Raw genomic sequence first — 15,090 nt, forward strand, 5'->3', positions numbered from 1 at the left:
TTTAAAAATGGTTTGGAACCTAACTATTGCTGTTAAATTTAAATTCCGACAATCATTTTAACATCTTGCCATTGCAACACGTGATAAAAAAAAAACAAAACACAGTTTACAAAAAAAACTAGCCACTTTTTTTGGAGCAAAGACACTCACTTCCAAACAGCCAAGAAGATTTTCAAAATGGCGAATGTGGGAAAGGTTTTAGCGACTATTAAAGCGGTGATAACTCGCTTGGTGTTCGCCACCCATGGCGTCATAGCCATATGGCAGGTCACTGTCTTCAAGGACAGCATAGAGTTCTGGTATCTGGCTGCACCCATTTTGCTGCTGATCTTCGAAGGAGTCTTCACGCTGACCATAAAGGAGAACCAGGAGTGGAAGTGGTAAGAAGTAGTGTTAATAGAATGAAAAAGACGACCGAATGGCGTAGTGGTTAGTGACCCTGACTACTGAGCCGATGGTCCCGTGTTCGATTCCCGGCTGGAGCAGATATTTGTTTAAACACAGATATTTGTTCTTGGGTCTTGGATGTGCCCGTAAAATGGCAATAGGCCCGCCCCCTATTACATTTGGACTAATATAACACTCTGGCGAAAAGTGGGTGCAGCAATGCACCTCTGCCTACCCCGCAAGGGAGTACATTAGTACAAGGCGTGAGTGCGTGTTTTTGTGTGTGTTTTTTTTTAGTGTTAGTAGTTGTTACAGTCAAACTATAAAGTCCTGACTCTCTAGTACGGGTTTTGCTATTTATGAAAACGAAAAAAGTTTATGTTTTCTCCTGTCATCTGCGGCTGCGTACAATAGTAGGTACATTATCTATCAAAAGGTTCATGATAGATGATTTCATCACACCTCCTGGCACTTACCGCATACACACTTTCTGGCACCCCTTGTAAAGTAATCTAAACACACAAACACACCATCACACACACACAAACACACTTTTTTATTTTATTTTCTAACATATATCAAATTTATCCAAGATTGCACTGTATAAGTTTTATGTTCTTGTAAAGCCGTATTTATTATCTCTATCCTCCACGGGACAGGCATTGCCTAGTGTGGGGGTCAGTACATTCACCATCTCTTGTATTTTTTTAAAGGAAATAAACATTTTTACTTACTTTACTTACTTACTTACTTACTAGTTTCAATGACGAAGGAATAAAGATTTATTCCTACGTCATTGGATAGTTTCCATTAGAGGCGCCACTTAGCATGCGAGAAAACGTAAACTTTTATAGTTTTCTACAAAATATCAAACCTGACCTAGACTCTAGACCTGCTGACATCAAAGAGTGCGTTTTTTATGATTATCAGTTATTTACTTACTTTTACATACAGTTTAAAATAAAATACCGATTGATTATGGATTTTTAACGGATTTGTCCTTTAATAAATATAACAGATCGATTAAATACGATCTAAAACAATTAGTTAGGATCCACTTCCGTTTTCACGACTTTATAGTTGGGCTGTACCTCTCGAGCTTAAAAGGGAGGTGTAATCGATTTGAGAGGTTTATGGCTGAAATAGCTGTTCCCGCGAGCTTCGCTTCGCCTTAATAAGTTTTCCCGTGGGAATCCCGGCATAAAAAGTAGCCTATGTTCTTTCTAGACCATATGTATACCAAATTTCATTCAAATCCGTTCAGTAGTATTGGCGTGAAAGAGTAACAGACAGACACAGTTACTATCGCATTTATAATATTAGTTAGGATAGTTGGGATTAATGGAAAGAAGCATCTTTAGCAATCAGCGAATGACGCTACTCTATGTCTGGCTATTATTATTATTATTAAACATTTATTTCCAGATATATCATCCATAGTAAATTAGTAAAACATGTCAAAAAAAAAATTGTTAGTCAAAATATAAAAATCATAAGTACACGCAAAAATTAAATTAAATCAGATCAGAAATAATAAGCTATCCTTTCACTCGGTGACAAATTCTAGACCCTATATTCATGATAAGAAATAATACTATAATGCTTTATATATTGAACTGCTTTGTGCACTAAAGTAGATAGATATAGATAGATAGAATACGCTTTATTTGATGGACACCAACAAAGAATCATAGGAATAACAAATTGCAACTTAATTAGGGTACAAAAGGCGGTCTTATCACTAAAAGTGATCTCTGCCAGATAACCTTTGGAAAGTACTACGTACGTCGTAGCAAAGTATTGTAGACATTCGTAGCCTCGCGTAGCATTTGTAGTCAAGCGACTTAATAGTCATATGGATCCGTAGCGAGGCGTAGCATTCGTAGCCCCTTTTAGCACATCCGTAGCGACGCGTAGCAACTATTTGCAAAAGCTGATTGATTCAGGGGATTATCCCTATAATCTTTTGTTTAACGACTCTTAGATTTTTTTGAAAAATAAACACTTTCCCACTATAAAATACAATACAAAATATTTATTTTCAGTAACTTAGTCTATGTATTGTTGGGGCACTCCTATACCTGTATTAGGAGACCCCGCTCTTCCGGCCACTCACTGTATGCAGTAGTTACATTAAATAAACTTACATAAGAATAAAAAAAACTAAAAGATTTAAAATGCTTGTATTGGGAACGAACGTCTTCATTCTCGAATTTTCAAAAGTCGTAACACAAAAGTTACTCAGTATGAGCCTTAGAGTCACCCTATTTCGCTATTTCTATATAACCAAATCATCAAGTTTATCAGACATAGCAAATACAAAGCTAATCCACGCAACTAACGGGCCTCTAGTAGGGGTTTTGCAATTTAAGAAAACGAAAAAAGTTTCGGTTTTCTTCTGTAATCTGCATACATTATCTGTCAATAGTTTCACAATAATTTCCGCTAGAGACACCACTTTGTATGCGAGAAAACGTAAACTATTATAGTTTTCGTCAAACTATCAAACTAATATACTAGACGTACAGACACACAACACACGCCAAACCCACAACACCTTGCAGGTTGGAGGTGAACAAACCTTGCTGATATCTCGAACCCCTTTCCTTTAGCTCCAGTGGGATCACTCTAGCTCACACAACACAACGACAGAGCTTTCATACCATCGCGATCAAGATAATTATTTAATCTAAATTTTGAAATAACTTGCTTACAGGCTACAGGCTACAGCTAGCTATATTTCAATGATATGAAAGTAAGCTCATTCCAACCAGTGCTGTGCTATGTAGAACAATCAAAAATTTCAAAATGAAGGATATTGCGTCCGTCAGAACATGCGCTACCCTTATTCAAACAAATTATGACAGATGTACAGTGCTCCAAAATTCATAATGCGCATAGAAATCTTTGACAGATCGGTTGTTTTCGATTATGTGATACATGATATTGACTCCTATTTCTTTCAAACAAGGTGCAAAATGCAAGTGTTTTGTTTAAGGCTCTTACGATTTAATGATTCGGGTGTGAAGATCTGCATGTGCATTATTAATTTTGGACAAGTGTACTTACAGTAAAACTATAAAGTCCTGAAAACGGAAGTGGATCCCAACTAAATGTTACAGACAGTATTTAATCGATGTATTATATTTTTTTTAAGCGCGAGGGTGCCATTTTCTTCAGCGGCTGGCCCCGTACTTACGCTATTATATTAAAATAATTTGTAAGTCAATGGGATCAATGAATATGATTGTTTATTGACATCCACCAAACACAGCGTAGCATATCTCTCTAGTAGAAAAGCAACCATAGCGTGAGGGAAACTTAGGTATTTGTAAGGTAGAATGACCCCTGTCTGGTAATAAAGCCCCACCCTGTATCAGTCCCTCTTCGGTTCACTTCGCTTTGACAAAAAGACGGACAAAATGTCAGCCGCGTGACCGAGGCCTTGACGCGAAGTGTTGTAAATGAATTATTACTAACGTAGATAAGTAGGTACCTAAATGAAGTCTTGGTGGCGTTACGGATAAGATCTCGACTCTCATTTCAGAGGCTGTGGATTGAAATTCTGGCATAAGTCTAGGTATACCAATGAATTCTTTACAAAGAAGTTATATAAGTAAAATTACGAACATGCTCTTTTGGTGAAGGAAAACATCGTGAGCCAAGATGTAGCATAGGTAGATGTAGATTATTATTACCTCAATGGTTTACGAGTACTTAGGTTACATACCTACATAACATAATGAGCCTAAGTAGCTACTTTATCCAACACCTAAACTCACGTCTATACTAATTTACTACTGTTTTAGTCGTAAGTAGGAGTAGGTATGACCAATAAACATGGCTAGGCTATGGCGCTAAACACCAGTTGTAAGTTGTTTCGAAGTGGTATTAGTGATATCAGACCCCATTGCAATTCGATTCAGTTATATCGTAATAAAACTCATCTACCTAGTTGAACAATAATAACTTACATAAATTAACTTAAGTTAAATAAAATGTACTTAACATGTAGGTACCGATTTAACTAAAACATCTTTGCAAAATTGCACCCTTCATTTTCATGACTTTACATGGACGAACTGCACATACCTTCTAATCTAGCTCAAGCAATTGATACTATGAACACTGACCTAACTAAAATAGTAGACTGGAGTAAACACCATGGCCTTATGGTCAATCCGAAGAAAACTCAAGTTATTCTTATTGGAAGTTCTAGGTTGATGAACAATAATTTTCTTCGGATGGTGCCGCCAATTTATTTTGACGGGGTTCATGTACCCTATAGTGATACGGTCAGGAATCTTGGCGTAATTTTTGACAAGTTTCTGACATGGAGTCCTCAGCTGGAGGCGGTTAGCCGGAGGATGTTTGCTTCCGGGGGATCACTTCGAAGACTACGCAATTTCCTTCCTACCTCCACCAAAATTGCTTTAGCTCAATCACTCCTTCTTCCCGTTCTTGACTACGCCGATGCCAGCTATCTTGATCTCACTGAGGAGCAACTTAACAAGCTTGAGCGTCTTCAAAATTATTGCATACGATTCATATTTGGCTTAAGAAAATATGACCATGTATCTGTATTCCGACAAAAACTCAAGTGGCTCCCAATTCGTCTTCGACGGAATACTCACATACTTTCACTACTTTATTCGGTACTGTTCAATCCTTGTTCCCCAACATACCTTAAGGAGCGTTTTGAGTTGAGATGCTCCACACACAGCCGCTCACTACGTTCATCTCATAACTTTCGCCTTCATGTTCCCTCTTGCACCACGGTGTTTTATGAGGGTTCCTTCACTTTTCAGGCTGTTAAATTATGGAACGATCTGCCCATGGAAATCAGACTCGCACCCTCTCTACCATCCTTCAAAAACAAGCTCAGACAGCATTACTTAAATTTAGCTTATCCAGATTAGAATAAACCAGCATAATATATATATATAGATATTTATTTATGTATGTATTGTATTATTACATATAAGGTCTAGGTATATAATTATTAATAGCTATGTAGGTTTAAAGTATTTATATACATATGTTCATAATATTTTTAAGTATTATTGTATTTACACATTGTTCATAGTAATTATGTTGTATTTTCTCTTGTCTTGTCACACGTTACCCCTTTCTTTATACTTTATATTTCCTTTCAATGTGGTTGTCTGGAAGAGATTACTTTTAGTAATAAGGCCGCCAATTGTACCATTTTTCTTTTCTATGTTTGTGATACTATTTCGTTTTGTGTGCAATAAAGTGTATTTTATCTTTTATCTTTATCTTTATACCTATCTATTTTGCTGACTATACGTAACCTACTTGTAGTTTATGCAAAATCATTCCGATATTAAAACGTTGATGAAGACATTAGCACGTAACGGCCGCTAATGACGGTTCCGGAGCTGTCATCGGGACGCACCTATTACGTTCTAATGTTCTCAGGACTGAAGGATATCGTTTTCAGGCGAGGTTATAGGAAGTTTTGTACAGTTTGTTGCAGATCCTATATTTTTAAGCTATTCATGAATACATTTTGGGATCACGGAATAGTTTTTTAAGTGGCTGGATAAGAAAGGCTGAGGGCAGATAGGTTTTGTGTGTGTTTTGTGTCCTTTGGACAGGCCTAGCTTCCAGCAGTAAACCTTGCGCGATTATACTGATGTAGATTCTGAAGCACTGAAGGCACAGCATTTAATTTTAGCGACATCAATCTATAAATAAACAGGCTTTCGTGAATCGTGTATCATACGGGCTTATGATGATGATGATATAATATTGGTTTTTACCTGATTTTCTACCTTAATCTACCATAAAGCATAAACTTGCCACAGTTCTGTTTATCTTCTCGTTGTGCTGCCGCTACACGGGTTCGTTATCGTACATAGTTATGGACGTAGATAAACATCACTATATCGCGATTAATCATAAATACGGTGCTGTGATTGGTAGAACGCGTGTTAAGGCGATAATACGCAGAAATAGGGCAGCCAGTTAAAAAAAACATAACTTCCGCTTGAGAAGAAAGTTATTATTTTTATCAACTGGTGGCGCTAGTTCTTCGTATATAGCGTCTTAACGAGTTTATCCAAGTCGATAACAAACCAGCGTAGCAGCCCACAGATGTGTGAAACTGACAGCTCCTCTTACTCGCAGGTTCTGCCCTTCAGTGTTCATCTACCTGGGGCTGACGGTGCCGGCGATCTGGCTGCTGGAGCTGCACAAGGTGGACCTGCGCCTGCAGCGGAAGATGAACCAGACTGAGACCATCAATGTTGAGGTAGAGTAGTAAAGACGATGGTGACTACTTGAAGGCCTAGCATGGGGCGCCAAGACGTGACTTTTTTTTGAGTTGCGCTCACTCACAACATAACGCGCGGCTTCGAGAGCGAGTGTAGCGAAAAACTTTTTTCACGTCTTGAAGTACGCGTCTTGCGCCCCATGGTAGGCCATCAGGAAGTCTCTCTGAGAGTGGCTATATAGGTCTTTTGAGAGGTGTCAGGTTTCTTTGGCCCATGTTGTAGGGTCCTTATGTATGTCCTCCTTGATAATACTTTTATTCCTTGATTTCTAGACAAACATTTATTCGCTATAAAATGTCATCTACTGTAACCTCATGTTATAACCTATTGGCACCTTTACTGGCGTTTGTTTTGATACTAAATGCCCCGTCAAAGCCCCTTAAACCCAAAACCACCAACCTGTACCCAACCCCTACCCCCCAGACGGAGATCCCCATCCCGGGAGCGACCAAGATCCCGACGGACATGTGGGTGACGCTGATCGAGCAGTTCCTCATGCTGACCCTGATCGTGGGCCGCTGGCTGCTGCCCAAGGGTGAGCTGACGAGGGACCAGCTCAGTCAACTGCTGCTGGTTTATATTGGTGAGTAAGGGTGAAAGGGGTGGTTCAAGAGATTAATTCGTGGAATGATTGGATTGGTCTTTTGGTTATGATTGTTCTTGTTTTTTTTTTCTAATCTCATTATTTTATTCGTCATACAGCCTAGGAATGCTTGTTCTTGTTGCTAAACATCAATCTGTATTATTGACCACTTCATCCAGTCGAAATTTCTAATACTTGCTAACAACTGCAAAAATTTGGGGGTCACCACTCGCAAAATTAGCCATATCAGTCAGATATCGTTCATCCTTCTATCAGTGACGAAAACATTAGGATTTTGACACTCGTGGTCGAATGATTAGTCATCTGTAGGGCTATCCGGAAAAAACGCAGCACATTCTATTCGATAGTCTATTTGAAAGTGCTGTCAACCTGTCAACAACAAAATGGCGGTGTATTGCGGTGTACAGATTTGCGAAAGTTTGACAGCTATCATTCCATAGGTCATTGTCAGAATAATATTATGTACTCTGTGGTCATTCTTTTCGAAACTCATTCGAAAGGTAAAAAGTGTTCGAAAGTGCTGTCAAGTTGACAATAGTCGCACTCGCATTCGATTCTATTCGTTAGCTCGAATTTTCATGATACGGGTACTGTCCATGCGCCTCACTATTTTATGGTACAGTGGATTGGATACACCACTTATCTAACTACCGTAACTTTAAATACAAAATAAGTTATTAGGTTAAGTCATAACAATGCATGCTGTGATCCTGTAATTGGGCTTACACTATTATTTTTGGTTAAGTTTTTTTTGTATTATTAGTTTAGTGTACCTACGCCTATTGGCTATTGTATTCAATAAATAAATAAATCTCCTTTCATCCATCCCTCCCATAAACTGAAAACTCCCTTCAACCCCCAGGCACAGCCGCGGACATCATAGAATTCTTCGACTCCTTCAAAGACGAGAAGGTGGCGACAGAGAAGGTGCTGGTCCTCCTGACCCTGGCCATCTGGTCGTGGTCTCTCATCCAGTTCACCGTGGTGCTGACTGCCACCAAGTCGCGGAAGTCCAGAGGAACCGCAAATAGGTCTGACATGTACGTATGTTACTGCACCGCCCAGCTGAAACACCCTAGTATGAATCTGGTTGTAACGTTGGTGTAGTTTTTTGACCATACGCAAAAGGTTATAGATCCCCCTGGGAGGTGCGGGGTGAGGTGGGAGTAGTATGTGTCAAGACCGCGCGATGCCATTGGCTCTTATCATTCGTTCATAACAAGATAGCCACCAATTTTCTTCTACTTTTGGGCTCGTCTGTTTCGGAGCTATACACAGCAACAGACACTTCAAACTTATAACCTACTTCTTCGGTAAGCGACAATTATAGCTACTCCAACGTTATGCCAGGTTTATTGATAAGTTTGACACAGTTCACTGCCACGCTTTATGCCGTTTTTGTTACGCTGTTATGTTGTGTTTTTTTCAGGTTATTTTATCTTTGTTCACCATGTTCTTTTTATCAGTATTCTCTTTCACTTTTATACTTACTTAAGTACTGCGTGTATACGACCTATATTTTACTCTTATAAACGAATACTTAGATTATTTATTTGCTTGCTGTTACATAGTTTTGCTTTTAACCCATTATTTCTTACACATTTGCTTCACACAAAATCAGATAGTTAGGTAATACTCTTTTGAAGCGATACAAACGCGCGTATACGATACATAGGAGCAGAGTATAGTAGGGTCTGAATCCCATAGATAGATAGTTATGTATACATATTATATCACCCGAACCAAGACCCGAGTACAATATATATCTAAATAAATATCTGCATCGGCCGGTGATCGAACCGGGACCTTCGGCACAGCAGTCAGGGCCACTAAACCCTCATGATCCCCAGGAGCACCAGTCGCGCCTGCTGCTGCTCCATCGAGGTCTGCGCCATCATGATGAACATCGTGCTCCAAGACGCTCCGTTCCTCGCCTTCCGCCTGCTGATCATCTGCCACTACAACATCGTTAACTACATGAACATATTCTTTACTTGCAAGAATACGCTGGTGAGTTTTAGGTGGTAACTATACTATCCACATACGTGGTAACCGGTAAATAGCAATGCGTATCTAGGATACAGTTTTAGGTCCCACTTTTTAGGAAGTGCGGACTGTGCAGCTCTGAATTCTTTCTTTTCATTCGTTCATTAATGAGAATGAGTCATCATCATCATCATCAAGATCTCCTGTGTATAGGTACACTTGGGCCCTATAATAAACACCTGCGCAGTTCCACCATCAATATTTTGATTGATCCAGAGTGCCATATAGCCAAGTAGGTGTCAATATCATCCTGAATCCTGGCGTTTACGATACTGGGGCTAGGTTGCTATACAAAAATTGCCCATCTGCCTAATGCGGTATTGGTTTGAAATCGGGCCAATTTACATTTCCCCTATCGTACTTACTTAAAAAACGATGAGTTACATTTCCTAATAGGGTGACCATACATCTGAACACACCTCAACACGTTGACCTCAACCCCCATACCTCCGCAGGTGATCCTGCTGCAAATCTACCGCCTGTACGTTTTACACCTGGAGCGAGTCGACGAAGGAGGAGGCTCCGTGTACAGGAAGAGACACAAGCACCGGAGTGGAGAGGGGAAGGAGAGAGACAGGAAGCACAAGTGAGTACGGTGGGCCTTTACTGAGGAGGTTTTTCTTAATCGGTAGAGCAGTGAAACTTGTATGGCGCGTAGCACAGCGCGTGTACCGCTAAACGTAAAAAACGCTTCTACATTGCAGGTACTGGGTTTTGGAAGGGTTTAAAAAAATTAATACCTAATCATGAGGGAGGGCGTGGGGAGAAAAAAACGCTTTTAAACGGAAGTTATGATTTTATTTCAATTGGCGGCGCTAGTATTAGGCCACGTTCAGAAGACACGCGCCCGCCTCGCGCCCACCTAGCACACGCTACAGACGCCACTTCAGAACTTTGAGATCTGTTGATGTGGTATTGATACTCAAACTTATTTGAAAACAAATTCAAATCGCCTTGTGCAGCGGGGCGTGTGGGGGACGGTGCGTGTCGTCTTACTCTTCACTTTGTGAACCCTGCTCTCAATTTCAGGAAACACGACAAGTCCAAGCGTGACAAGAGACACGATGTAATGGAGACTTCCATCTCGGTGATCAGCGACCCTCGCCGGCAGGACCGAGGGGACGGGGGCAGGATCCGGTGAGAATAGCCTTTTGTTTTTAATGTTTATTTTTGCTATTCATGTTTATTTTTGCTATTCTCCGTTTCGATTAATAGTGACAAAAACAAGTGCTGTGGCATAGACTAATACAGCGTGTATTAGTCTATGGCTGTGGGTTTACCACCAACGAACATTAGCAACCAACTCGCTCGGTTTTTAAGTCTGACGCAAATTGTATGAATCTGACAGATACTTGACAAGCGAGCGATGTCAGGGGTGGTACGATAGCTGGACTATTCCTGTAGCCGTGGTGAAAGCATTAGTCAGTCAGATTTGCGCCAGATATATTATATGAGGTCGTAGTTACTTTACCTCATAGGTACATTTATTGATAGAGGTACTAGCGAATAACTTCCAAGTGTATCAAAAAGCACTAAAATAGCAGATCGAGATGGGGCAAATTTAAAAAAATCAGGCTACAAAAATAAAATTTGCCTGAAGTTTAAGTAGTTAGCTATAACAGAAAAATGATTGTGTATAATCCTAAATGACCATTCCAAAGCTGAAATGACTGGACACAACCCAAATTCCCGAAAATCTTTACACAATAATCGATTGGCTATACCTAGAATACCTTTCATTATACCTAGTCCCTATAAGAATGCAAAATACTGACCACCGCTGAACCAAAACAACAAAAATCCACAAACGAATTTGAGATCTAATCCCTTCGCCATAACTTCGGATATTGCTGTAAACTTTATCTAAACAACACAACCCATTTCACATCGAAATTCAACCGTATTCCTTAAAAACCAAGAGTGTAAATCGATAAACTTGCAAAATCTGAGCGTAGTCTGAATGTGGTGGTATTGATGTGTCGTATGAGGTGGTGATAAGGTTTATTTTCGTGAAAGTGTAAGGGTTGGCCGGTCGTCACCTTGACACGGGGACGGGTTGGGAATCACCTGTACTAGTGATGTCGTAGCGTGTGGTTTAAAGACTTATCGATAGTTGTGAAACTTTAGCAATGCTAAATTTGAGATTATTAGATTTGGTGCTTTCAAAATCTCTCCAACAAGGTTTATATGCTAAAGGACATTGGGCATTTGGTATGGCAATTGGGAAAAAACGCCCGATGTCTTTTGGAACTTAGTACTTTCAAAATCTCTGCCATTCGGTCTTACCACAAAAAGTAACGTAAAAAGGTTTATGTAGGGTCTACCTTTCCTCATCGTACGCAACGGACACATCGCATTCGGTATTATTTGTATAGAAATTCACACAAGTACGTCCACTTCAGAGGCATTGCCGACTTTTTATGCATATATTTATGAAAATTCGTTTGGTCCTATACTTACCTACAATACTGTGGACGTTTACCTTAAAATACATATTAGGTTATTGGTTGTCAAGAGGGGCTGTAAAATTTTCATAGACAATACATATTTATGATATTTAGGACTAGTTTTTCAATAGTCAGATAAATATTATCTGACGAATAAAATTGTTGCTGTCACTGTCTAATACAAACATTCAGTCGCGACAGCATCAGAATTATTCACCAGATAACTTTTATCTGGCTACTGAAAAATCAGCCCTTAGCTAAATATTATGTGTTTATCGATAGTTCGATAGGGATGATATCCATCCCATCCCTTCCCTACAGGGGAGCGGTCCCGCCAAATGACTGTGAGCTAGGTTACGACAATAGACGAATGACCCCTGTCTATTTGTATATACCTGTGTGTATATTGTATACTGTATACTTGTGTATGTATGACGGTGCCAATCTGCGGGCTGTTAGTAAATAAATACTGACCGTGTTTGGGGAATAAAAGATTAAGCTAATAAATGGAATTGCTTTATTTTTATTTATACATAAGTACATAATATGCTCACGACTGAAACCCAAGGGGCAGTCACCGGCCTTTCGCTGTAAGTTTGTACTCACGTAACTAATAGGTCGCAAGCCGTGTCGTCGTTTTCGAATGACTACAATAAGGAACACATCTAGAATCTACATAAGAGTTACGAAGGTTTTCGCACGATGTTTTCCTTCACCGTAAGAGTACGTGGAAATAATTCATTAGTGCTTGGCAAGATTTCAACCCACGGCCTCACGCATGAGAGCCCAGACCTTATCTGTTACACCACCACGACTCAGATCAGATCTTATCATTTAAGTTATCAGAGATATCAGACCAGGCACATACATTTTATATTTCCTACCGAGACTGGGCTACCACCACCGCTTTAATGTGGTTGGGGTGTAAGTACCTGACCTGGCTTTCTCAAATGAAACCTTTGAGCATACCTATCCCCAAAGTCTAAACTGCCTTCCTAGGACCATTTCCCACCACGCTGGTCCACTGCGGGTTGGTGGATTCACATACCTAGATGTGCTACATCTTGATATACAGGTTTCCTCACGATGTTTTCCTTCATCGTAAGAGCGATGGTATACTTACATTGTAAGTACTTAAATTCAAAGAACTCATTGGTACATGTCAGCCCGCATCTATGGCGTGAGAAGTGGCGCTTATCCGACTGAGCTACCGCCGCTCTTGTGTGGAACACCAAATGACAATATGCCACATTTTGTTGCAGTGCAATAATCCTGACCAACTCCGATGAGATCCGCGAGCTGGAGCTGTCCAAGCTGTTCCGAGAACAAGTGCACGTCGAGAACGAGAAGAAGAAATCGTAAGTTAACTAACTATACAGGGTGTTGCTAAAAGTGTACCTATACTAAGCCGAAACCTACAGTCAAACTATAAAGTCCTGACATCAAAGAGTGCGATTTTGATAAGACGTTTTATGATCATCAGTTATTTACTTACTTTTTAAAAATAAAATACCGATTGCCTGTGGATTTTTAACGGATTTTTCCTTTAATAAATATAACTGATCGATTAAATACGATCTTATGCAATTAGTTAGGATCCACTTCCGTTTTCACGACTTTATAGTTGGACTGTACGTGTGCAGCATGTTATATCGGCTTAGTATAACCCTTTTAGCAAAACGCAAATCTGAATGCTAAAGTGGCAGTGGGCTGTTTATACAGGGTGTTGCAAAAAGGGTATACTAAGCCGAAACCTACATGTGCAGCATGGTATATCTAAGCCGGAAACTGAATTCAGAATTTGAAAATTCGCAAAAAAAATAATTCATTTTCCATAGAAACTTTGTTGGTCACGTGACTTTTACTATGGTAAAAAAATTTTTTTTTCGCGAATTTCCAAATTCTGATTTCAGTTTCGGGCTTAGATATACCATGCTGCACATGTAGGTTTCGGCTTAGTATACCAATTTTGCAACACCCTGTATATTATGCCGAAGAACCGATGACCAGTGAGGCAAACGAGTTCTCGAGTGGAGGCCACGAACAGGCAAACGTAGCGTGGGACGCCCACCGGTCCGCTGGACCGACGGCCTTAGACAGGTGGCCGGTGGTGGCTGGATGACGTGGGCCGAGGACAGAGTGTTGTGGCGCTGCTTGCAAGAGGTCTATGTCCAGCAGTGGACAACTACTGGCTGATGATGATGACTAGAACCCGGATCCTTTGACGTTATGAGTGACGCTAAAGCTGCGTACAGACCGGCCAAACGAACGCCAACGAACGGGTTTAGTTGACCTTCGTTGCTGCAATCTGTATTATGTATGATAAATATCCATCGTTGGGCTGGTCTGTACGCAGCTTAAGACAATGAACCAGAGAACCAGTTTTCTTAGGAAGGCATCTGTATCTCTCTAATGATTATTGTCTGATCATAAGTCATGTGTAAAAATGATGGCGCAGTGGCTAGTAACGCTGACTGCTGTTACTGCCTGTTGCGAGGGTCCCAGGTTGGAACCAAGGCCGGGACAAATATTTGACTAGACACAGATTAAGTATGTCTCGGACCCCTAGAAGGTCCCCCCTACCCTTCAAGGGATAGTTAGTTACAATAGTTATGTGGAAGATAAGTAACTGGTAAGAGTTGCACATACAATACGATCGTCCGATAAGACATTGAGTAAGTAGAAACATACGTGATATTTACGAGATTCGGACCGTTCCTAATGAATTGTGTAATATTATAAGTACAGCTTATGTAACAATAATTTGTGTGTCGCAGGTTAAGTTCCTATGTTCCTATATGGTGGCTAGTAGGTATAGAATCTATATATATGCATCCTATTTTCATGCGATTTGACGTCCGATTTATCCAAAATCTTATAATCAGGTACTTATCCAATATTGGAGCCGACCTGTAAATAAGTAGGTACACTTACCACCTGTCTATACGTACTTTGTGTTTTCTATCCCCAGCTCCAAAAAGCGGCAACCGAAGTCGGAGTCCTCGGAAGAATCGCTCAACAACATCCAGCACACGACCGATGATTCGGGCATTTGACAGCACCGCGTCCGTCGCGACAGCCCCAAACGCAGCCCGCGACACAAACACAGGGAAAAGCACGAGGACAGACACAAAGACAAGAAGAAACACAAAAATAAACACGAAACTAGCAGCAGTAGCACTGATAGCGACTCCAGTTGAACGGGATTTTAATTTTTATCGGCGGATTGTTCAGATTTTGTAAGCTTTGAAAAAGCTTGACATTTTCCTGTGATTTTTTCTGGAAGAATTTTGGCGGGAAATTCTTT

General features: G+C 40.2%; 1 protein-coding gene across 1 annotated transcript; it reads left to right on the forward strand.

Moving 5' to 3' along the window:
- Positions 1-95: 95 nt before the first annotated feature.
- Positions 96-14,839, forward strand: LOC119693340 (transmembrane protein 26). Its single transcript, XM_048624303.1, has 9 exons — positions 96-380; positions 6,541-6,664; positions 7,110-7,269; positions 8,153-8,330; positions 9,141-9,300; positions 9,792-9,922; positions 10,366-10,473; positions 13,046-13,141; positions 14,755-14,839. The coding sequence occupies exons 1-9, from the start codon at positions 178-180 to the stop codon at positions 14,837-14,839; spliced, it is 1,245 nt and encodes a 414-aa protein (XP_048480260.1). The 5' UTR covers positions 96-177.
- The last annotated feature ends 251 nt before the right edge of the window (positions 14,840-15,090 follow it).

The sequence above is a fragment of the Plutella xylostella genome, chromosome 11 (genome assembly GCF_932276165.1).
Source record: "Plutella xylostella chromosome 11, ilPluXylo3.1, whole genome shotgun sequence".
In the NCBI taxonomy this organism is placed as follows: domain Eukaryota; kingdom Metazoa; phylum Arthropoda; class Insecta; order Lepidoptera; family Plutellidae; genus Plutella; species Plutella xylostella.